The 23,768-nt window shown below is 36.8% G+C and overlaps 1 protein-coding gene across 1 annotated transcript in view; it reads left to right on the top strand.

Annotated features, from left to right (window-relative positions):
- The window catches only part of LOC115975711 (DNA ligase 4), a 53,971-nt gene extending 32,213 nt beyond the window's left edge, over window positions 1–21,758 (top strand). Inside the window, exons 16-27 of the mRNA XM_031096608.1 lie at window positions 335–418; window positions 845–940; window positions 1,037–1,085; window positions 1,244–1,331; window positions 1,477–1,671; window positions 2,312–2,437; window positions 2,562–2,661; window positions 2,742–2,844; window positions 3,266–3,396; window positions 3,536–3,697; window positions 5,219–5,374; window positions 20,624–21,758. Coding sequence (XP_030952468.1) covers window positions 335–418; window positions 845–940; window positions 1,037–1,085; window positions 1,244–1,331; window positions 1,477–1,671; window positions 2,312–2,437; window positions 2,562–2,661; window positions 2,742–2,844; window positions 3,266–3,396; window positions 3,536–3,697; window positions 5,219–5,374; window positions 20,624–21,344 — 2,011 coding nt within the window. The 3' untranslated portion in view covers window positions 21,345–21,758. The remainder of the gene's footprint in view (window positions 1–334; window positions 419–844; window positions 941–1,036; window positions 1,086–1,243; window positions 1,332–1,476; window positions 1,672–2,311; window positions 2,438–2,561; window positions 2,662–2,741; window positions 2,845–3,265; window positions 3,397–3,535; window positions 3,698–5,218; window positions 5,375–20,623) is intronic.
- Window positions 21,759–23,768: the final 2,010 nt, after the last annotated feature.

Genomic DNA, 23,768 nt, shown 5'->3' with positions numbered 1-23,768 from the left:
AGAGTTGTAATCAAACTGATTATATTATGGATACATTTTCTGATTTTAGTTGGATTGTTATTTTATCAAATATTTTAGGAATACAAATGCTTTAATTTTTGGTTTTGGGTTAGCCTTTGGATAATGGGTTTAGGTCATTATTTGGGTAGATTGAATAGTTGACTGGAACGCATGCTAAGCTTGTGGTCTTGAAAATCCTAAAACTCTGAACTAATTTTAGGTTGCAGCGGATTTAATCCACCTGATGCTCAGATTTTAAAATTTTAATTGTTGTTTGTTTGACATGTATGCACAATACGTCCATGAAAGATTCTAAGAAAGTTTGGTCTTGCAGATTTCTTTCTTTCTCCAGAGTGGGCACTGGACTTTCTGATGAAGAGCTAGATGCTGTTGTAACTAAATTGAAGCCTTATTTTAGGTACTTCTTAGATAACTTAAATACTTAAATGTTAGAAAAATGTGTTTCCACTGTTCTGTTGGTTAAAAATGTATGCTGAGCTAGATTATTTAGTTGCAAAGCATCTAAAACTGCTTTGGCTATGAGGCATGCCTGCCTGACCACTCAACTTGGGGGGTATCTGACCTAAACTTGATCTCATTGCTGATTTCCAGTATAGCTTTTGTCAAGTTTAGGCATAATAATTTGATTCAATATTTGGTAAGTGAGAAAAGTGCCAACGAGATGGATTTTATTCTGACATCCAAGGATGTCATATAGGTTAAGCATCAGAAGAGGGCTAGATATGCTTTCTTTTGCAAGCTACTAGGCATGAAGAAGCTTTTAGGTGTTTTAAAATGCTATATGCAGGGTTTATTTATTATTTATTTCACTCTGCTTTCTTAGGAAATATGAGTACCCACGGCAGCAACCACCAAGTTTTTATCAAGTAACGAATAACTCAAAAGAAAGACCGGATGTTTGGATTGACAGCCCGGAGAAGTTAGTAGCTTTTATACTACCTTGTGCAATATTGTTTTTTTTTTCTTTTTTAACATCAATACTATATGTTACCCCCTTTTATTGCCCTTGTTGCAGATCAATAATTCTTTCAATTACCAGTGATATCCGAACAATAAGGTCTGAGGTGTGTCATTAAAACTACACAATTTCCATTCAGCTAACTAAAAAAAAAAAAAAACCATTTTTGTACTTGGAAGTTTGTATTTTGTTACTAAAGTAGTTAATTGCATTATACCAAATTTATGCCATGTCACTATACTGTTGATCTGTTCACTCTGGCAGGTATTTGCCGCTCCTTATAGCCTGAGATTTCCGCGTATTGACCGAGTGAGATATGAAAAGCCTTGGCATGAATGCTTGGATGTGCAATGTAACTAGATTATTTACGTTCCAATGCTTCTCTTTGTTTTCTCACTTAAGATGAATAGTATATTTTTATTTTGCTTTCCTTCCATATTTCTTTGATTTAAGCTTTTAACTGAATTATGTTTTATAAAACTTTTCTTTTGTTGCAGCTTTTGTAGAACTAGTACATTCAAGCAATGGTACTACACAAAGGGGGATGGATTATGGTGGCCTTCAGGAAAGTAAGCCAAAACGAATGAAAACCTCTAAGAAGGGAAATGTCTCCATTGTTCCTTCTCATTTAAGCCAGACTGACGTTTCTGACATTAAGGGAGGCTCGTCAATATTCTTGAATATGATGTTTTGTATCCTATAGAATGTTTTCTCAGTTACCAATTTCATATCCCTCAAAGTGGTTGACAAAACATCTGATCTTTTGAACTGTATTCTGTGTTGAATACATAACGCTGTGTCTTATGATATATAAATATATGCAGTTCTTTTCTTTTCTTTTTTTTTGTTGGGGGGGGGGGGTTAGGGGGATAGGGGCAAGGCTAAAGAAGTCTTAGTGTTTGACATGTTCCTCAAGGCCTGCCCTGGTGGTATTCCTATATCTCTGCTCACCTTGCATTCCTTAACTCCAGTTGGTGGGGATATATGCATTGCCTTTCACTAAGGGTTTGAGCCTTAGAAACATGTAGGGAAGACACAATTCTTGTCATTGAACCAGTTTCTGCAATCCATTGGACAGTGTCTCAATTCTGACCTCCTCACAGAATCTGCTAACACATAAACCATATTATTTATCTACTTCATACTGTTGATACTGTCATGCTCCATACTTTTAGACAATGCATTCTTTTTTATCATGTTGCATGTCTTATCTCTTTAATGATGGAGACAATTTGATTGCATTTAAAATGGGATTTCAATCTTAATGGTTCTTTTTATGTTAGAAGTTGTTGAATTATTTCAAAGCTGTGCTAATCTTTCCTTGACATGTAGACTTCGTTAATGTCCCACCAACCCATTCTCTTGATTCATTCCACAAAATGGTTGCTGAGAATGGAGGGACTTTCTCAATGAATTTGAACAACTCAGTTACCCATTGTGTTGCAGCTGATAGCAAGGGTATTCTTCTCTTGCTTTGAAGCTCATGCATGCATAACCACTCACTCACACAGGTGCACATATGCATTCACAAATGCACATCTATTACTGGCTGGAATATATGGTGAATAAGAAAATCTGGCAGGGATTAAGTATCAGGCGGCGAAACGTCATGGAGATATTATTAATTACTCTTGGATATTGGATTGTTGCTCACAGAAGAAGCTCCTTCATTTACAGCCAAAGTTAGTCATGCTTTGTAATCTATAAACTTACAGACAACCTTTTATACTAGTAAAGTTCATTTGGCTGTTTTCTGTTGAAGGCACTTCCTCTTCCGTTCCAATTCATCAAAGAAGTTACAAGAAGAAATTGATGAATTTTCTGACTCTTACTACCAGGATCTTGATCTTGCAGACATCAAACAGGTATATCTGCATAGGAGCTTAAGTTTTCTGCTTTAAATTTGTTATTGTGATTAGGGTAATTAGTGTGATTTATGTGATTGGGAGAATTAGAGTCTGCAGCCTAAGTGATTGGCTGCACTCTTTATATATAACTAACATAAAATAAAATAGATTACAAAAAGCCCTTTTACGCTAATTAACAAAATTTAATAATATTTTGTACTATAGAGCGACTATACCATGTATGGAAACTTTGAAAAAGTAATTATGGAAAAGAGGAGATGAAGTCTTGCTATGAAATTCCAGTACAACCATTTTGGCTTTTGAATACTTAGTGTTGCTATTAATGAAGAAACATAGAGCAAGCACTTGATAAAAATGAGATGATGTTTTTTAAAAAGTGAGAAATATGAGATGATTTATTTAGTTTCTTTCTTTCCAGCTCTTAAGTAATGTGAACAGATATGAAGATACAAAAACTGTCGACTGTTATAAGAAGAAGTACTGTCCAAAGGAGAAATGGTCTCGTTTTCATGGCTGCTGTGTTTACCTTCACCCTCCAGTACCATCTTTGTAAGATTAGTGATCAATTACAAGTTTACATTTATTGGTGATCTATTTTCTTTGAATAAACTGATTTACCTGGTGTTCTGAACAGTTTGTTTTTCCAAACAGCTGTTCAATTATATTTAAGTTTAACTTTTGTGTGAAGGAAACCGGATTGGGAAGTTCTGATGGGGCTTGCATTGAAGAGGTTGAAGCTTGAGGTTTCCATTGCTGGTGGAAAAGTCAGTGACAGTCTTGTCCTTGCTACCCATTTGGTAGTCTTGTCAGTACCAGGTTTCGAAGTGGACTTCGAAACTGTATTAAATAGGTATGTTTGTGTTCTGTGTTGATCATGGAATTTTGGTCTTTGTATTTGAGGATGACTGTTGAATAACTTACAGTCAAAGTGTTTCATTGTCAGATCGTTTTTAGATTTCATCAATTCTGGAGACGAAGTTCCTTTTTATTTACTTATTTCTGTTGTAACGAACTTCCATTGTGGTCCTATCATGACACTGCACCACATCATAGTATAGGGCATGGTGTTAGCTACAATTATATGTAGTTGATTAGATATCAAATTATTCATCAATTTTACTTTTCTGATAAAATTGACAAAGGGTCTTCCTTTCTAATGTGATGTGGCATGAATTGATCAACAATTTGTTGGTGAATGGTGAGAACTTATCATTCAGGATAATTCTTTGATTTTCTCATATGAAGAAGTGCCTTTCAGGATGCATTACAGCTTGCTTATTGAGATATGTCTATGATAAACCAAATTTTCTAATTTGTTTCTTATCTTGACCATGTTCTAAGCATTAGCAATGGGGCGTGTAAAACCCCCCAAATTGCTATCTTACCAACATACACGCCTAAAATGAGCTTTACCTGGGTATGTATTGCTAAATTTGTTTAGCAACTGTGAACAGTAAATTCTCATATATACCAACTAGTGTAGGTATATAAAACCAAATATATTATTTTATTAAAAAATATCTCCTCTTTCTCTCTCTTTAAATGCAAATAAAGAATAATAAAAGAATATTTAAATGAAATGGTAAAACAATAGAGATTGGGATGTCTGGTGTATTGTAAAGTGGGTTGGTATAATAGATAAAATAATTTTTCAGATGGTAAAATAGCAATTGCTATGCAAACCCGGATGTGAATGCTGATGCATGGCTGTTGTTATGGCCATTATAATGGGGTGATATTTTCAAAAATTCAATGAATTATGGATTTGTTAGTATGAAATATGCAATGGTATGATGGAAAGAAATATGACCACCACAACTATGATTATGCTTGTTATAATGGTTCGTTGTGTGTGTGCTTTTTTATTTTATTTACTTTTTTTTTAATTACTTTGTGGTTAATGTTAGTGTTATGAATTATATATAATTATTATTGTATTTAAGTTTAATAAACTTTGTTAGAATATTTCCATTATAAAAGTTGTTTCTCCACTTGTTTCTTTGAATTGGTTCTTAGTGTCAGTCAATCAAGATTTGTCATCCAGAGAGGTATGAGCATATTCTTTTGGTTGTTAGGCCAGTCTCATCTTTCATGCAATTCCCATCCTTAGAACGATCACATGTCTGATCTTATCTATTTTCTTTCCACCAAATTATTATTATTCAATTTGTTCTCTTTTTGATTGCACAATTAATCTAGTTTGTTATTTCTTCTTCACTTGCTAACATTTGTCCTAAGACATACCTTGACCCAATACCACTCATTTGCCATGTAAAACACCTTTATTTCATTGCTACTCTGTCTTCATGTGTGAAGGAGAGCTTATAATGTATTTTTCTTGTATCTCCCCCCACCCCACTCCCTTTGACAGCTTCACTTCATCAGAGAAGAATCTTTTAATGAACAAGAGGTTGCATGTTGTGAAATATCAATGGTTAGAAGACTGCATGGAGAGGGACAAAAGATTGCAAGAAGAAACATATAGCTTGAAGACCATTGAGGTGGAAGATTCAAGCACTGCAGAGTGGTGAGTTCCTATATGCTTTTAGCTTTATAGGATAATGCATATGCTTTGAATATTTTGAGAATTGGCATTCTGGGAATTTCAAATCCTCTGCATTGGAAGGTCTATGTGAGTTCTGATTTGCCATAATATTGATTAACTTTGGAAGACTACAAACTGCTGATAACTTGGAATCTATTAATCTATTTTCTCCAAGAAAGAAATGATTGAATTATCAAAAATGGATGTTATCATGAGACAGAACAGTAACATGAATGGTTAGATCTTGTTCTAGATTAATGAAACCCTTAAATCCATAAGGGGCTCATTGAATACACAAGGAAAACCTAGAATCCACCCAAAAAAAGAAAAAACCCATCTGAAAAACTTATTTTGGGAGTCAAAATATTGCATGCCTATTAAGGCTCCAAAAAATTTATCTTGGAAGTCAAAATATTCCTAAACTAATCTTAATTGATATACTACCATAATAGGACTCTAATTTGACTAAAAAACCCTTAAAAACACATAAAATCAAGGAAATAAAACCCTAAAAGCTAAAATAACATAAAAATTAAAAAATAACAAACCAGAAAAATTAATCCCCATATCTTGTCCTACGTCATACCCCTCCGCTTGAATGAAACTTGACCTCAAGTTTGCGTATGGAAGATGAAATCTTCTAGATGCAAGTTCTTTAAGAATTCAGCACTATACTAGGTTGAGATTTAAGAGTTTTAGGTTAGAAAAGAATGAATATTGATGGCTGTTTTGGGGCTGAAACAGGGGATAAACAAAAAATAAAATACATAAAACACTAGACAATTAGACCTAGGTCTTCCAAAGCAATCACACAATAAGCTGCTGAATTTTATTAATCAATCACTAAATGAAATAATATTGAATACAATAAAGCCTTTATAGTCCATTGTTAATCCCTTTCCTAGAAGGACTTGGACTCTAAATAACCTATTCCTAGAATGAATAGGAATACTAATAACTAACAAAAGGACTTGATAACTCCTAAACCAAATAGGACTAAAAACATAAAATAAGACTCATGGGCCTCTAGGACAGCCCATTCTAGAAAATATGGATATTAACCTATCAAAAGTGCTAAGAAGGTCCAACATCAAAACTAGACCACAATTCTTGAATCTTTGTATATTTAATCTTCTTTTCCCTGGAGCTCTTCCTTGTCCACACCACTTCTGCTCCAAATAAACAAATTCTTTGAATACTTTAGTAACTTAACCCTTTTTTGAAACTTGTATCCTTGATATACTATAGCATAAAATTTCTTCTCACTGGCCATCAATTGATTTACAACATTAATTAACAACGGATTGAAAACAAAATCAAAGTTTTCTACTCCCAAAAAATCAATAGCCTTTGATGTGTTGTTAGTGGGAATCCTGAGACTTGAGGGTTATGTTCTCTCCTTTATATCTAACTCCAATTAAAACCTCCATATGATTTCTAACAATTTCCAACTCATGATTTTTTCCAATCTCTTCAATCTTACTCCATATTTTCCTCTTGAGCCTTTTCAACAACTTCTTGCAAAACAATATCTTGGTCTTCAATCTTGACTGTTGGAGGAAATTGGTGAAAAGGAAGGCTGTTTTAGAAAGCTAAGTTGCTTAGAAAAAAGAAAGAATACTAGCTCTTTAAGAGACACGCTCTTGGAATAATACCTCACAGGTATAGATTTCTTGGTTTCAAATTCAACTAGTTATAATGAGGGCAGCCTTGCTCATTTATAGTTACATAAGAAAACTGCTGAGTTAGTTACAAGAACCTACCATGTAGCTGCCATGCATTTCCCTTATCATTCTTGGTCTGCCAAGAATCATTTTAAGGCAGAAATTGCTTTTGCAATTTCTGCTTCATTTTGAACCATTCTTGGATCTTTCCTTTACCCCTCCTAAATCTTTGATTTTAGAGTTGTTCCCACTAGGCTGAAGCTCTCCCTCTCAAGCTTGATAGATACCAACTTCACCTTCTTGGAATCTTGGACTTTATAGTACTCAATGCTCTCGATTTGATTCATGGTGTCCCCAAATTCTTCAGGATTCAGGCTCCTTTGATGTTTGGCTCCCATTTTGGCTCTTTTCTTTGAGGAACTTGCAAATGCTCAAGACCTGGTCTTGGTTCTTGCATGGGCACTTGCTGATTTCCTCTCACATCTTCAGATTGTTCACCGTCACTTCTTTGATGATTAAGCTGACTTCTCCTTACTTCCTTAGTCAAGGCTTTTAATTGCCTCCTTAGCAATTCTATAGTCAGCTCCAAAGTCATCTAGTGCACTCCTTGGTTTATTTGCTACTGCTGCTGGGGATGAACTTGCTATTAGAAAACGTAGTTTTGCATCTCATACAAAACAAGTAGCGGAAGCAATACAAGGATCTATTTTATTCAAAAGAGATAACATACAACTTTGAATTTTAGAACAAAGAATAGAAAACATACCTTGATGTAGTGAAAATCGAAAACAAGAAGTAGATAGTATCCTGAGAAGACCTTCAATGTTCATACTAATTCCACATGGTACCCAAGATGTGTGGTTTCTCAATAAGTTCTTACGTACTTATTTTTCCTTCTATTGAAAACTGTATTCCACATGGTGCCCAATTATGCCCATATGTGAGCATAATCGGAGGCTTGCACTTCGTGTTTGCACCAACTCCCCCTAGGAATCTGAAGAGCTCTGGTAGTACTCAAGCAAGTCAAAATCTAGTCAATGTAGCTCATCTCAAGTAATCCATACAATCAAAATCTGGTCCCCCCGCCAACGAACTAGGAAATGGTTAACTCCTCCACTTGTAGAAACAATTTGTTCATCTAAAATAGCATCAATAGACTATTTATGTGCATAGGGCAGATTTATGGGCACAGGGGTTGGGATGGGGGCATCAATAGGATTAGGCAAAAGCCCATCAAAAGGGGTATCAAGAATAACTGTTGGGCCTTTATAAGCAACTAGATCCTCTGTATTAATGGAAGAGCTAATGCCATAATCATGGGGAAGGTCAATGACATGCATTTGGGCCAATTCGTTTCAATACCTTGAATGGTCCGACACTATAAGTTTGCAATTTCTTAATGGTCGCAGAGGGAAACCATTTAGGTTGAATCTGAATCATGACATAATCTCCTACATAATGTCGACGAGTGTCAGCATGAATATTATATTGAGAATTACTTACCTGAATTCTTTTGCGAATCTCGTTATGAAAGTCATGAATATGTTGTGCAAGAGCCTTAGTAGACTCAGAAATTCTTACATGTGGGGACATGGGCAAAAGATCTAAGGGCATCCTACGTTTATAACCATGCAAAACCTCAAAAGGACTAGCACCTATAGACCTATTTACAGAGCTATTGTATGCAAGCTGGGCTATGGGAAAAATTGAATCTCAATTCTGATTGGCTTCACCTACTAGACACCAGAGGAGGTTGCCTAGACTATGGTTAACAACCTGTAACCCAATGTGAATCTATATTAAGCCCATTGGAGACAAGCCCATGCACTTTAGAGGCTGGAGAATGCTCCAACAATCTTTTAGGCCCACTTTCTTCTACACTTAGTCCCGATGTGAATGAAGACTCTCCCACGGTCCTTACAAATGGGTTAGCGACACCGGAGGTTGTATTGAGAAGCGATGAGGATGAAAGGAGTCTCTCAGTCATTCTGTTGCATGTGGTTTCGCTGGTAGGGGCGACGCATACCAAGGCAGAAGGAGTTTTGTCAGTTCCTCAGCGTTTGGGTTTCGCCGGTGGAAGTGTCAGGGTGCACCGAGACTCTTCTGAAGCTGGGTTTCAGGCTCAACTCTGATCGGAACAGTATGTTGGGACATATTAAGCTGTCGGGTGGGTTGATTTCTGAAGCTAAGAGGTTAGTAATTCTCAAATTTGTGCCAAGATGGATCGGACCTCCTTTTCCCGATCAGTTTCTGGAGTTTGTGCAATCTGGCTCGATGGGTTTTGGAGTATCGGGTCAGGAGGTTAATACTTTCTCTAGTAAGGAGCTTTTAAGTTTTCCTAGGGAGGTCATGCTTGCAAAGGATGTAGTTGATTTTTCTGTGGGTTTTGGTGAAACTGAAGTGTCAGATTGTTTACCTCTGCAAATCATTGATGTGTGTCAACAAATTTGGAAGAATTGGAGGAGGCCACTGAGGTATTGAGTATTGAGAATAAGTTAGATATTTCTAGTTGGGTGAAACACAGAATTCCTGGGTTCAGTAAATTGGTTGGGTTGTCAACGACTCGACATGAGAAGTTGTGCATTGCTCTCTTATAGAGGTTAGAAACTGAGATGGAAGCAGCCAATATGTTACACAGGAGAGAAATGGGTAGTAAAAAAGTGGCTAAGTCCAAAAGCAAGGGACGTAGAGAGTTGCAAAACTTGATATGTTCGGTGAATTATGAGAGGAGATAAAGGGTGGTTTTGTGTTGGTGTCAGTAGTTGGGGATAGTTTAGTGTTTATGAAGATAAAAATGATTTCGTGGAATGTTAGAGGTTTAAATGATCCTCAAAAACGACTTGTGGTGAAGAATTTGTTGCGGGAGTGGAAGTGCGATGTTGTTTGTTTACAAGAGACGAAAATTGCTAGCATGAATAGACAGTTGGTTTGTAGTTTGTGGGGCTGTCCATATGTGGATTGGGCTGTTTTGGAGGTTGATCGGACTGCTGGTGGTATCTTGCTTATGTGGGATAAAAGGGTTTTGGAGAAGGTGGAGGTTATGGTTGGCATTTTTTTAGTTTCGGTAAAGTGGCAAGGGGTGGGGGACGGTTTTATATGGGCATGCTCAGGGGTTTATGGCCCAAATGAGAATGTTGAGAGGGGTCACATGTGGGATGAGTTGGTGGGTATTCAGCAGTATTGGAGGTTATCGTGGTGCTGTTTTGGGGATTTTAATATTGTTCGCTTTCCTAGTGAGCGTAGGGGTGAGGCACGTTTGACCTTGGCTATGGAAAAATTCTCTGAATTTATTGAGGATCTTAACTTGGTTGATTTTCCTTTAGACGAAGGTAGATATACATGGTCCAGTGGTACTGATCAATCAGCGATGTCTAGGATTGATAGAGCATTGGTCACTCCAGATTGGGAGGACCACTTCCCAGATGTTCTTCAAAGGATTTTATCACATCCTATCTCAGATCACAGTCCAATTCTTTTGGAGGCAGGGGGAATGGCAAGGGGGAAAAGTCCGTTCAGATTTGAAAATATGTGGTTGAAGACGGAGGGATTTGTGGATAGAGTTTAGTTCTAGTGGAATCGGCATTCTTTTGTGGGTACACCTAGTTTCGTGCTTGCAAAAAAATTGAAGGCTCTGAAAAAGGACATTGTGCAATGGAATCGCCGAGAGTTTGGTAATGTAGAGCGTTAAAAGAAACAATTATTGGAGGAGCTGAAAAAATTAGATGCCGAGGAAGGAGACTTTGGTCTCACTGATGGGGAGAAAGGCCATAGGGTAGCTTTGAGGTCCCAGGTGGAACATCTTCTTTCCTTGGAAGAAATTTCCTGGAGACAAAAATCTAGGCTGTTATGTATCAAGGAAGGGGATAATAACACCAAGTTTTTTCACAAAATGGCTAATTCTCATAGAAGGTTTAATCATCTAAGGACTTTGGAGGTGGATGGGGTGGTTTTTGAGGAGGAATCCGAGGTGTCTAATCAAGTAGTATAATTTTATAAAAATTTGTACAAGGAGACTGAAGGGTGGAGGCCTTTGTGGAGGGTTTGGAATTTGATTGTATTGGAGATGTGGAGAGGGTTTGGCTTGAAAGGAAGTTTGAGAGGGAGGAGATACTTCAAGTTGTACGTGATTTGGAAGGGGATAAAGCTCCAGGTCCGGATGGGTTTACTATGGCTTTTATCACCATTGTTGGAGAGTAGTGGAGAAAGACGTCTTAGCGGTCTTTGAGGAGTTTTTTCAACATTGTAAGTTTGAAAAATCCCTTAATGCTACCTTCATTGCATTAATTCCTAAAAAGAATGATGCCTCTAATATTAGAGATTTCCGACCTATTAGCTTGGTGGGGAGTGTGTATAAAATCTTGTCTAAGGTTTTGGCAAATCGATTGAGGGTGGTTTTAGATCAGTTAATCTCTGAGTCTCAGAATAGCTTTGTGGGTGGGAGACAAATTCTTGACTCGGTTCTTATTGCGAATGAGTGTGTGGATAGCCGAGGGAAGAGTAGGGTTCCTGGAGTCATTTGTAAACTTGATATTGAGAAAGCCTACGATCATGTGAATTGGGAGGCTTTGTTGAATTTTTTGCATAGAATGGGCTTTGGAGTGAAGTGGTGTAAGTGGATCCGTACTTGTATATCCACAGTTCAGTTCTCTGTTTTGATTAATGGGTCTCCAGCTGATTTCTTTGGTAGTTCAAGAGGTTTAAGACAAGGGGATCCGCTATCTCCTATGCTGTTTTTGATTATGATGGAGGTGTTTAGTAGGATGTTGAGAAGAGTGGAGGAAGCCGTCTTGATCCGTGGTTTTAAAGTTGAAGGTAGGAGGGGTGGTGGGGAATGTGTTACACATCTACTGTTTGCAGACGATACTATCCTATTTTGTGATGCGGATGTGGAGCAAATCCTTCATATTCGGTTGTTGTTACTTAGTTTGCAGGCGGTAATAGGTTTGAAGGTTAATATGCATAAGAGTGAAATGGTTCCAATAGGGGAGGTTGATGATGTGCATGCCCTGGCTGAAATTTTGGGCTGCAAAGTTGGAAAGTTGCCTATGTCTTATCTTGGCATGCCTTTAGGGGCTTCACATAATTCCCCTTCAATTTGGAATCCTATTTTGGAAAAATTTAAGCGGAGATTTGCCGGGTGGAAGAAGTTGTATTTGTCTAAGAGGGGTCGATTGATGTTACTCAAGAGTACACTATCTAGTCTTCCTACCTATTTTCTATCACTATTCACAATTCCTACTCATGTGGCTAATAGAATTGAAAAGCTACAAAGGGATTTTCCTTGGGGTGATAGTAAAACTCATCTTGTAGGATGGGACAAAGTTTGTGCACCTATAGCTAATGGTGGTTTGGGGATAAGGAAACTTACTACTTTCAATAAGGCCTTATTGGGGAAATGGTTATGGCGGTTTGGGAAGGAAGAGGATCGGCTATGGAGGAGGGTGGTAGCTTCAAAATACGGGGAAGAGTGGGGGGGTTGGACCTCAAAACTGGGTAGGGGAGTTCATGGGTGTGGTTTGTGGAAAGGTATTTGCATGGGATGGGAGGATTTTACTAAAAATTGTAAATTTGTTGTTGGGTTGGGGAATAGAGTGAGGTTTTGGCAGGATGGGTGGTGTGGGGGTCAACCTTTTCACTTGGCCTTCCCAAGGTTGTATGGTATTGCCTTTGATAAGGAGGTATCTGTTGAAGCTTCCTTGTCAAGGTAGGGGGAGGAGGATAGAAGAATTTGGGATGTTCGTTTTATTCGAGAATTTAATGATTGGGAGATGGAGGAAGGGCTGCATTTTCTTCGTATGTTGGGAGCTTATACTCCTCCAATGGATGTGGGAGACTGGATGAGATGGAAGTTGAAGTTTAATGGGGATTTTGATATTCGGTCATATTATAACAAATTAAGGAATTCTCCTTCAATTGTTTTTCCTTGGAAAGCTATTTGGAAAGTAAAGGCCCCTAGGCGAGTTTCCTTTTTTGTTTGGTGTGTAGCTTGGAATAAGATCCTAACGGGTGATTATCTAAGATTGAGGAGACTGGTTTTGTGGACTGGTGCATTATGTCTCGGCATTGTGGAGAGTTGGTAGATCATTTACTTCTTCATTGTGAGATGGCTTATCAGTTATGCAACTTTGTCTTTATAACTTTTGGCCTGTCTTGGGTTATACCTAGTTCGATCCCAGATTTGCTTTTTGTCTGGTGGAATTGGTTGGGGAAACACTCGTCTCAGATATGGAATTTAGTTCCATTGTGCATCTTTTGGTGTATTTGGAAGGAACGAAATCGACGGACTTTTGAGGATTTGGATAGTTTCGGTGATCAGATGCTTGCTTCTTTTAGTGGGACTCTTTTTGATTGGTCTCGGATTTGGGGACTCACGCCTAGTGATTCTCTCCTTTCTTTCATTAGCTCTCTTTCTCTTTGTAATTAATCTGTGGATTGGTTTTCTTTTTTGCTTTTTCTTTGTTTGCTTCTTGTATTTTTTGGGTTTGCTCTATGTTTTTTCATGCATAGAGTAGTCATTCGTATATATAACATTCTTACTTATCAAAAAAAAAAAAAAAATGGTTAACAACCTCAGTTTGACCATCAGTTCGAGGGTGAAATGCAATGGAAAATTTCAATTTGGTGCCTACTAAATGCCATAAAGTTTTCCAAAAATAACTTATGAAGCGAACATTCCTATCAAACACTATGGTTTTGGGAAGACCATAAAGTTTGACAATCTCATCAAGGTAGAGCTTTGCAATCTTAGAAGCATCAGAGGTCGAACATGGTAGAAAATGAGCCATCTTAGAGAAGCGATCAACTACTATTAGAATGGGATCGTGCTTCCTAAAGGTGCAGGGCAATCCTAACACGAAGTTCATGCTCACATCCTGCCATGGGCGATCTGGCACAGGTAGAGGTGTATACAAGCTAGTGTTTTGCTTACGATGTTTGGCCAGTTGACATGTATGACACTGACCAACTATCTTGTCAATGCCCCTCTTAAGGCTAGGCCAATAGAATTGGCATTCCACTTCCTTAATTGTTTTGTCTTGACCAAAATGACCTGCAAAACCTCCGGCGTGTGTCTCCTAAACTTGGAAAGCTTTCATTGAAGACCGAGGGATACATAACTTGTTGGCCTTGAACAAGTAACCATCTTGAAGAGTATAATCATCCAGGATTGGTCGCAGTGGCACACCCTGACTTGAAAAAAAAATAAAATTTATATATAATAATTTAAATTTTTTTATTTGTTTACCCGTAAAAAAAAATAGGAACACCCTCAAGTCCTATCAAGGACACCCTCAAAATTTTTATGCCAAACAAGTTTTGAACTAAAATCTAAAAAAAAAAAAAATTGTAACAGAGAATCTGAAAAAAAAAAAAAAAAAAAAAATGTAACACAAAAGTCCAAAAAAAAACCCAGCTTCATTGAGTTGCCATAAGGCGTTGGTACTCCGTTAGTAAGCCAATAGAGGTAGAGACATGGTGGAAAGAGAGTGAGGTAGAGACATGGTGATGACGGGGGCAGTTGGAGAAGAGTCTTGAGACCAGAGACTAGAGAGAGCTTGAAAAGTGAGAAGTGAAAAGTGGAAACTAAAGACAAGAAGAGATCTGTGAACTATCTGCATCAACGAGGACTGCTCACTCTCTGCTTTTGGGTTCCTAATCTAGTTTTAGCCCGTGTTTTAGACTTAGCCTTTATTTTACTACTTGTTTCCCTGTTCATCATTGTAGGATTATCCCCAACCCCCTCTGACTTGTTAGATATTTTGGACTGTATTGGGTTGTTTGAACTTTCTTGTAGGCCCCTTTCTTTGTTTAATGCATGTTTATTTGGTATATAAAAAAAAAAAGACAAGAAGAGAGAGATCCGGATTTTTTTATTTTTAGTTTGAGTTGATGTTTTTATTTTGCGTGCAAGTCTCATACTAAAGTGCAAGCAAGCTGTATACAACTTGCCTAGGGTCTAATGAGATGAAAAAAAGAAAAAATTTTGAAGATAGGTTGTAGATTTTCTAACAATGAGAGAAAGACATGTTAGGCTAAAAAATTAATGAGAGAGACATGAGAAAAAATTAATGAAGCAACTAGACACCAATAATTAATAATTTAATTAACTAATACATTATAAAAGACAAACAAATTAAATTATGTTAGGCTAAACAATAAATAATAATTTAATAATTAATGAAATAACAATACAACAAATTATAGTTTATAAAAGACAAACAAATTTATGAAACAACTAAACAATAATAATTAATAATTTTATTAATATTTCAAATGAACTTATAGTTTATTGTACAGATATCTTTGTTCATTTCTTTTCTTTTCATTTTTTTTTCCTTTTGAGGTTTTTCGGTGTACATAATGCAAATTTGTTTTGGTTTTAAGAATTTTTTTTTTTTTTTTTTTAAGGCCAAATCTTGAATTTCGGCCGCTATTTACCGAAACACCCGAAATAGACCAAAATGATCCGAAATTTTTTCAAAGTGGAATAGGAACACCCTGGACAAAATTTCTGGAGTCCCTACTAATTGGTCGTGAGGCATTACTTAGGTTAGTGTAGAGTCCTCCAAAATCTGGGCATGACTCATAGTTAGGGCCATTCAAATCCAATAACCTTAACACTCATGACTGATAGCAAAGATACCCTTCGACTTAGTGCATCAGCAGCTTTATTCTCAACTCCCGCCCTATGTTTCACCACAAAGGAGTAGCGTTGTAGAAATTCAACCCATCTACCATGCATAAAATTTAGTTTCTTCTGGGAATGGATATAGCACAAGGCTTCATGATTAGAGTATATAACAAATTCCGGAGACAACAGGTATTATGTGGAGTATTTTTGCTTAGCATCATTCAATTTTTCACTAAAATAAGCAATTGGGTGGCGCTCATGACTAAGTACTCCACCTATGCCAAAACTTGAGGCATCACATTCTACTTCAAAAGGCTTGGTAAAATCAGGGAGACACATGACAGGTGCCTTAGTCATCTTATGTTTCACTCCATCGAAAGCCTTAGTAGCAACTTTCGTCCAATTAAACTCCCCTTATTTCATGCAGTTAGTGATGGGGGACATAATGGTACTATACCAACTGACAATAAAAGGATGCGAGCCCATGAAAGCTTTGAATGTCATGGATATTTTTGGGCTTAGGCCAATCCACAATTGCTTGAATCTTTTGGGGGTCAGCAGAAACTCCCTTTGAGGATATGATGAAACCTAGGAAAATGACTTGATCGGTAAAGAAAGAGCACTTCTTGAGGTTGCCATATAAACTCTCCTTCTTAAGGGTAGTACAAACTTGAGTGAGGTGGTCTAAGTGTTGCTCCCTAGATTTGCTATAAATGACGATGCCATCAAAGTACACAACCAAGAATTTTCCCATAAAAGGCTTGGGCGTTTGTGTCATCACTCTCATACTCATATAAACCATCTTTCGTCTTGAAGGCAATTTTCCACTCATCACCAGGACGAACCCTAATTTGATGATATCCACTATTTGAGTTGATCTTCAAGAAGATTTTTGCTCCAGCTTTCATATACAACATGTCATCCAATCGAGGGATAGGGAAACAATATTTCACAGTGATCTTGTTGATGGCACAACTATCAACACATATCCTCTAAGTTCCATCTTTCTTTGGAGATAAGAGTGTAGGGACTGCACATGGATTCATACTTTCATGAACAAACCCCTTTCGAAGTAGTTCTTCTACTTTCCTTTGCAACTCGGCATGTTTTGTGGGGTTCATCCTATAGTGAGTCAAGTTTGGTAGGCTTACTCCAGGCACAAAATCTATGGTGTGCTATATGTCATGCATGGATGGTAAATGATCAGGGAGTTTCTTAAGGAAAACATCTTTAAAATCTTGGAGCATTGACTTCACTTCTTCAGGAGGCTCCTCACGGGCCTCCCCATTGAGTTCCCTGGCAACTAAGCCAAACACAACTGATTCTTGAATTGCCACTCTTTCAAATGCCTTTGAGCTTATGACGTTCAAACCTTTCACCCTTGGCACTTCTTTCTTCTTGCTCATGTCAATTGGCTTGGGTTTCAAAGGATTGAGCACAATTTTCTTACCTTCAAACACATATGAACAAGAATTGGATTGCCCATGAAGGCTAACATCCAAATCATAAGCCAAGGTCTACCTTCTCTAGTAAGGCTTAGATGGTTTTCACTAGGCCCTCAATGGTTTGCTCTAAGGAAGACTTAGGTTCAGAAGTGGATTGATGTTCAAGGTTTGACATGATGCAACCACTATGTAGATGCATGCACTAGCACATTTATGAATGCAATTGAGATTCGGAAAAGTTTTCAAGCAATTAATTCTCAATATAAAATTAAGGTCAAGCAAGTGTGCATGTAGAGACTAAGTTAATGAATCAAAGGGATAAATTGCAATCAAGTAGTGATAGTGTTCACAATATTGAGAGATGGTCCAAATGAAATTCAACTTCCAATAATCTCCACAATTAAAAATAAGGATCAGTACTTCAAAGAAATTGGTGCAAAGTTTTGTTTTTTGTTTTTTTATGATAGGCACTGAAAGAAGGAACTAATAATAAAAACAACTAATGCACAAAATGGGTAGGCCAAAGGAGTTATGGTGGAATATATGCACATAAAAATATAAAGATGATATCTTAATGAAACAAAATTGAGTCCTCCAAAGGAGAGTAAGAAACCGTACCCCAATGTGGGCCAACTTACTGCACTGGGATGACACGGCTTGGCTCCTTAAGTGAGTGGGTCTATTTGGACAAACTGGGATTGTGCACGTGCAACTTAAGAGTCCAATACCTAAAATGGGCTGTCACATATAATACCTTCTCACTTTCTTTCTTTTGTTTTATTTTCTTATGATTTTTTTTTTTAATGAGAAATAGGGCTGTAAACGAGCCAAGCTTTGTTGAGTAGTGCATGTTTAGGCTTGGCTCGTCAATAAAAATCAAATACTCAAGCTTGGCTCAAGCTTGAGACAATTCTAAAAACAATATTTGAACTCGAGCTCGTGAGAATGTCAAAAAGCTTGATCTCAGCTTGGCCTGGCTTGATTAATTAGTCAAGCCTTGAGCTCAAACTCGAGCTCAAGTCAAGCTTTTTAGCTTGGGATCATAGGTGCCTGGGTAGGCATAGATGATGGTCACATGCTTGGAAGGAGTAGCTGGCTTCTCTGTTGGCTTGGGGATGAAAAATATATGAGGATAAAGGGGGTATATAGAGACTGGGAATGGTTTGGGATTATTTAAGATCTCATAGGATAAGAACTTGAAGGGTAACGTCATATTTGGTTGATTTGTTCTTTGATGGTTTTGTTTCTTCAAGTGGTTGTCTACGGTTGTGTTGCATGGAATACAAGTCTGCTCTGATACCAAAATTGACGCAGGACAACCACACTATATCATTGATAAAATTAAACAACGGCAAACAAAAGAAAAAACCTAGGAGTTAGCACCTAGGGGTTGCTTGGAATCAGTACCCAGCAAATCTGGAGTCGGCACTAGTGTAAAAGAAACACACATTTATTATAATTCTTAAAAGTTACTTACAATAACAAGAAAAAGTGCTTAAATAGCAAACAACAAAATGCATAAAGAAACTCTAATTATTTAATGATTGGGCTTGCTTAATCTTCAAGCCCAATTGTTATTAGGATGCATCCATAAGGCCACTGGTTGGGCCATCTTCTTTTGCTTTTCCGCCCATTTGTGCGTATAATTGAAGGCCTGTATCTCATGTCTGCACCATTGGACTTCCATAAACTCTTAACAAGCCCATAGTTACCATTAATTATATATCATGTACCACTATGCAAATATAATTACACTCTAGGCCTTATTAATTAATTTTATCCCAAGACTCTAATATAATATCATTTGACCCCCTTCATGAAACATCTGTAGTGAACAAAGTCATAATAAACCGTCATTTTGTAAATCACTATTTTATCCCTTAAGTCCCCGGTTTAATATTTTAGTTATTCATATATTTTATGAAATCTAATTTCATTAAATAAACTTTAGTAACACTTTACTAAAGTGGTTGGGCCCAGCACCTTGAATAAGTAGTTCCTATTAAACTTATCTCAATGGGATATTTCATGTCTTTATAGGTAGAGATTATGGATTCCATCTTGAGAATATGTGTTTCCTCAACATTACGTGCGGTTATCCAATATACTAAGGTTTTCACTCATGCTTTTCAATACATATTCCTATATATGTATTCCTGTTTTCTGTACATATTTTTTCTGGCTACTTCATGCTTTTAATGAATTACTCTTCTCTTAATACAGTTTTTCTTACCTATAAAACTTTTTACAAAAAAAAAATGTCAATAGCCAAAAAAAAAAAAAATCAATAACTATTCTCAATAATAATTCAAAATCTAAAGCCCAATTATGAGCGATCTTATGAGTTAAATAACCTTATATCAGGGTTTTCAAATATTAACTTATTCATTGACCCCAAGCAAATCGCTAATAAAATTTTTGAACCCAATCTAATAAATCTTTTTCTTTTGGGTTCAGATACTACAGGCAATTTGGCACTTGGTAGTTATTTGGCTTTTGATTAATTTGTGCTGAGAAATATATGATATTTCTATAGTTAGTAGAGATAAAGAGTACAAAAGTTGTTTTGTGTCAAATTTCTCTCATTTTCTATAATGATTTTAATCATCTTTGATATATAACATCATCGCTACTTTCAATTTTTCACCTTAATTATTATTATTTAATATTTATGGAAAGTATAAAAATACGATATTCGATCCTATCCATGAGACCCTCTCACAAATCCTATGTAGGGTTCCAGATTTTAACAACCGTACTTGCAATGAGGTACACGGATGGCTTAATTCTGATATCTTTCTATTGTGAGGGAAATAATAAAAATTAAAAAGGAAAAAAGAGAGAGCTAATGATGTCTTTTCCTTTTTTCTTCATTTTTTTTTTTTTTTATATTATGGGTAAAATTAAATCAATTGAGAATTAATAGAAGATAAAAAAAAAAAAAAAAAAAAAAATGCTCCTTTTTTTAAACTGTCAAGTATTTGTTCAGTGCTTAATATGCTCCGAGATTGTAGATTCTCACAATAAGTTCCTCTTTAGCCCACCTGCAGTTGACTAGGAGATAGAAAACCCATGATGATAATGAAAGAATTATAAAATTAGAATCCTTCAATGATTGTCAAATTTAGTGTGTTACATTGAAGTCAAATCGTTTGAATTTGGGCATCACTTTTTGGTGGTACCAGGTGGCTTGTTGACAATGGTAGTTTGATCAATAGCATAACCCAACTTTGAAAACGCTGGTCCAAATGGATTGTGGTCCCATGCTCATATATGTTAGTTCTCCTAAGTTCATTGCAGAATTGATTATTGTCCTGGTTTAAGCAGAAATTTCTTCAAAGTTTCTGTTTGAAACTAACTGGGAAGAAGATTGAAGTTTTGTTAGAATATTAAGAGGGTTTTTTTTTATATATATAATATGAACGCTTTCTATAATACTTTTTCTGTTGGCTAGATGTTGTAATTGATAGTTTTGCTCTCGCTACCTTTCCAGCAAACACGATGTGGATCTAGGAGCCATTTCTGGATTGGACAATTTAGACAATCAGAATATATCCTCTTCTCTTGATGTAAGGGAACAGAGAAGGGAGAAAACTGCTCCAGAAATTCCTAAAATTTTGGTCTCACATGAGGAGGTTGGGAAAAGGAAAAGAGGAAGACCTGCTGGTGGTACAAGCAATAGAAAAGGAAAAACAACTGTGGCACAAGCTCGAAGAACACGAGCATGTACTGGAAAGAAGCCTGCAAAAATTTGTGATAATGAATCAGATGAAAGCGGGTCTCACAACGAGAAGACTTGCAGGGAAGAAATCAAAAGTAGAGAAGGAAATCACAAAATGTCATGTAAGGAAAGTTCAGAAATCCAAGAGACTAAAATGGTACAAGATTCTGAATCATCATATAGAGGCAAGGCAGCTGAGGAAGAAGTTGAAAAAGATGTTAGATATGAAGAGTACAATATAGTTCCTAATATTGAGCTGATTGAAACGCATAGAAGCCAAGACACTGAGAGGCCTGAAAAATTCGAAGTTATGATTGATCCTGTTCAAGCCATGTTGTTGGACATGATTCCGAGCCTTGGAGTGAAGAAAATTGAGACTACAGATACAATTCTTGAAGATGAGAAACCGCTCTTGGATCCCAATGCAGAGCCTACAAAGAAAAAGAAAGTCAGCTACAAGGACGTTGCTGGTGAGCTCCTGAAGGATTGGTAATATCTTACATCTGTGTTGGCTGTAAGTTTTGTATCAAATGTCTGTTTTAGAGTGAGACAGGGTTGGGGAACAAACTAGCTTTTCAGTAAGCTTGTTTCGTGCTTGTGTACTATTTGCAAATTTCTTGTCAGATGCATGCACCATAATTAGTCATTCAGTGGAGAAGTAGATGATAGTATCTGTTCAAAATAATTGATTTTGTTGTTGTTGTTGTTGGTTTGGTCTGAACACATTTCATTTATGGGTATGCCCCTAACATCGTCCAGCAACGTATTGAAGGACCAATAGTTTATACCACATGATTTGTTCCTCCAGATCTTTTGGTTGATGTGAGCCACAATTCAAAAGGAGCGTATGGAAGTGTTGCTAACTTTCTATTGATTTTTACATAGAAACATATAATTAATGTTGTTATTGTTGCTGTTATGTTGATGATCTTGCAAAGCAAAGTGGATTAAAATGTTGGGCTTTCAAAATACGTACTTCGTTAATGGTGCTTCAACCGTTACCTTTATGTTGTTTTTGTGTCTGGTTGGCCCCCCTCCCCCCAAAAAAAGTCTTGCTTTCATTTTATATATATATAATTAAAGGAATTGAAATGTTAAATACATTAACAACGCGATGTGTATACCATGTTGTACATGTTAGAATGGACGTGGAAGGGAAATCATAGAATAAGAACACTGAGAATACAAGGGTTATGTGATTCAGCCTTGTCGGCCTACGTCCACGAAAGAAACCTTTAAGGACTACATCTTTATTGTATAAGAATGTAGTACAATAACCTGTATTACAATGAACCATAACATGAGTAATATAGACAACTAAGCTTTAGATCACTAGAATATAGTTGGACTTATTACATTGGCTAATATGTCTAATATATATTTAACACTCACAAACTCAAGGCAGAAACTTGATGAAGGTTTGAGGTTAGATAAGTATGAGAAGATCCTTTGAAGATGCCTTGAATTCACCTTTGAAGAAATCACGATGAAGAATGTGCCAATTGATTGATGAAGAATGTGCCAATTGATTGATTTCGAAGATTTAAATGAAGAAACAAAGTCCAAAATTGGAATTTACACGAAAAAATGAGCACGGTAGGTCCTTTTAGAAATTTTGACTTTTTGTCAATGGTCAATTCAAAAGGTCAAAGTTAAAGGGTAGCAGTCAAAGTCAACGGGGCAGTCACGGCTCAAATTCGGGATATACTAGTTGGGTTGGTTCAAGTCAGCAAGGATAAAGATGATGCGATGTTGATGTGGCGATGCTTGCATGGCGACTAAAGTGTCTAGGGCTAACGTGGCTCTCAATGATGTCATCAGATGATGGAGTTCTTCTACATGTGTATGGCGTCTGATGGCAATGGCATGTGGTGAGAAATCTAGGTGGCGCATGTGAGCGCATGTCCTAATTTACAAGTTACATAAAAAGATTACAAAGTTTTGTCTCCTAGTTACAATCTATTAATAATAAAGGCTATTTTATGAACCTAAGACCTAGATTTGGGGGCTAAGTTACAGGATGGGAATGTGTTTAGTTTGGGTGCAAGAGCCTACGACCCGTTTTTGGTGTTCTCCTCGTGGGAAGTACACCTTAGCCTAGGGTGGACCGGGTGGAGAGTGTAAATAGAGTCGCCATCTAAATTAGGTCTAAGAACCATATATATAGCGCCCTTTGTGGAATGATTGATATTTACCAGAGCATGTGTCCGGAGTTTAAGTATGGGGATAGGAACATGTTAAGCTCCCAAACCCACCCAACCCGTAAGTTAGCCTCCACTTATTGTGTTTCAAATCCTAATTCTATCAAAGGTTCTTCTAATGTGTTATTCTAAACTCATACACACTAACATGCATCTAAAGCAAACAAACATTGACATTCATAATTATCCAAGGGTAGTAAGTATATCACAAAGCAACATCAATAAGGGATAAAATCAGGCATACTTGAGCATTCAAACATAGCATCATGGTATTCATCAATCAAAGAGGCCAATCATCATGTTCAAAGATGCATGTTCATCTTTATATGTATGACTTATCTTCACTTACCTCACTGCACCATAACATCTCAGCACCTATGCATCAATGTATGTTCATTTTCATATGTATGTTTATTGCATTCAAGAAAAGCAAGAATCCTAATCATTCATCTATCAATTAAATATTACAAGGCATGTCATTCTACTGACTGTAGGACTTAAACATATAAAACCAGACTAAATAGAAGCTAAACATGTGAGAAAAAGTAAGCAAAAATCAAAGAAACTTGAATCTAGGTTTCTGGGCATGAGTATGTGTATGCATACATAGGGAGTGTGTGTGCATCAGAGTTGTATGCGTACGCATGCATTAAGCATGCGCATGCATACATGCCCATAAACTTAAACCCAGAAATACAGAACAACTAAATCAAAGC

The sequence above is a fragment of the Quercus lobata genome, chromosome 2 (genome assembly GCF_001633185.2).
Source record: "Quercus lobata isolate SW786 chromosome 2, ValleyOak3.0 Primary Assembly, whole genome shotgun sequence".
Lineage (NCBI taxonomy): Eukaryota > Viridiplantae > Streptophyta > Magnoliopsida > Fagales > Fagaceae > Quercus > Quercus lobata.
The sequence above is the reverse complement of the archived record's forward strand: the minus strand, read 5'-3'. Positions and strand labels throughout refer to the sequence as shown.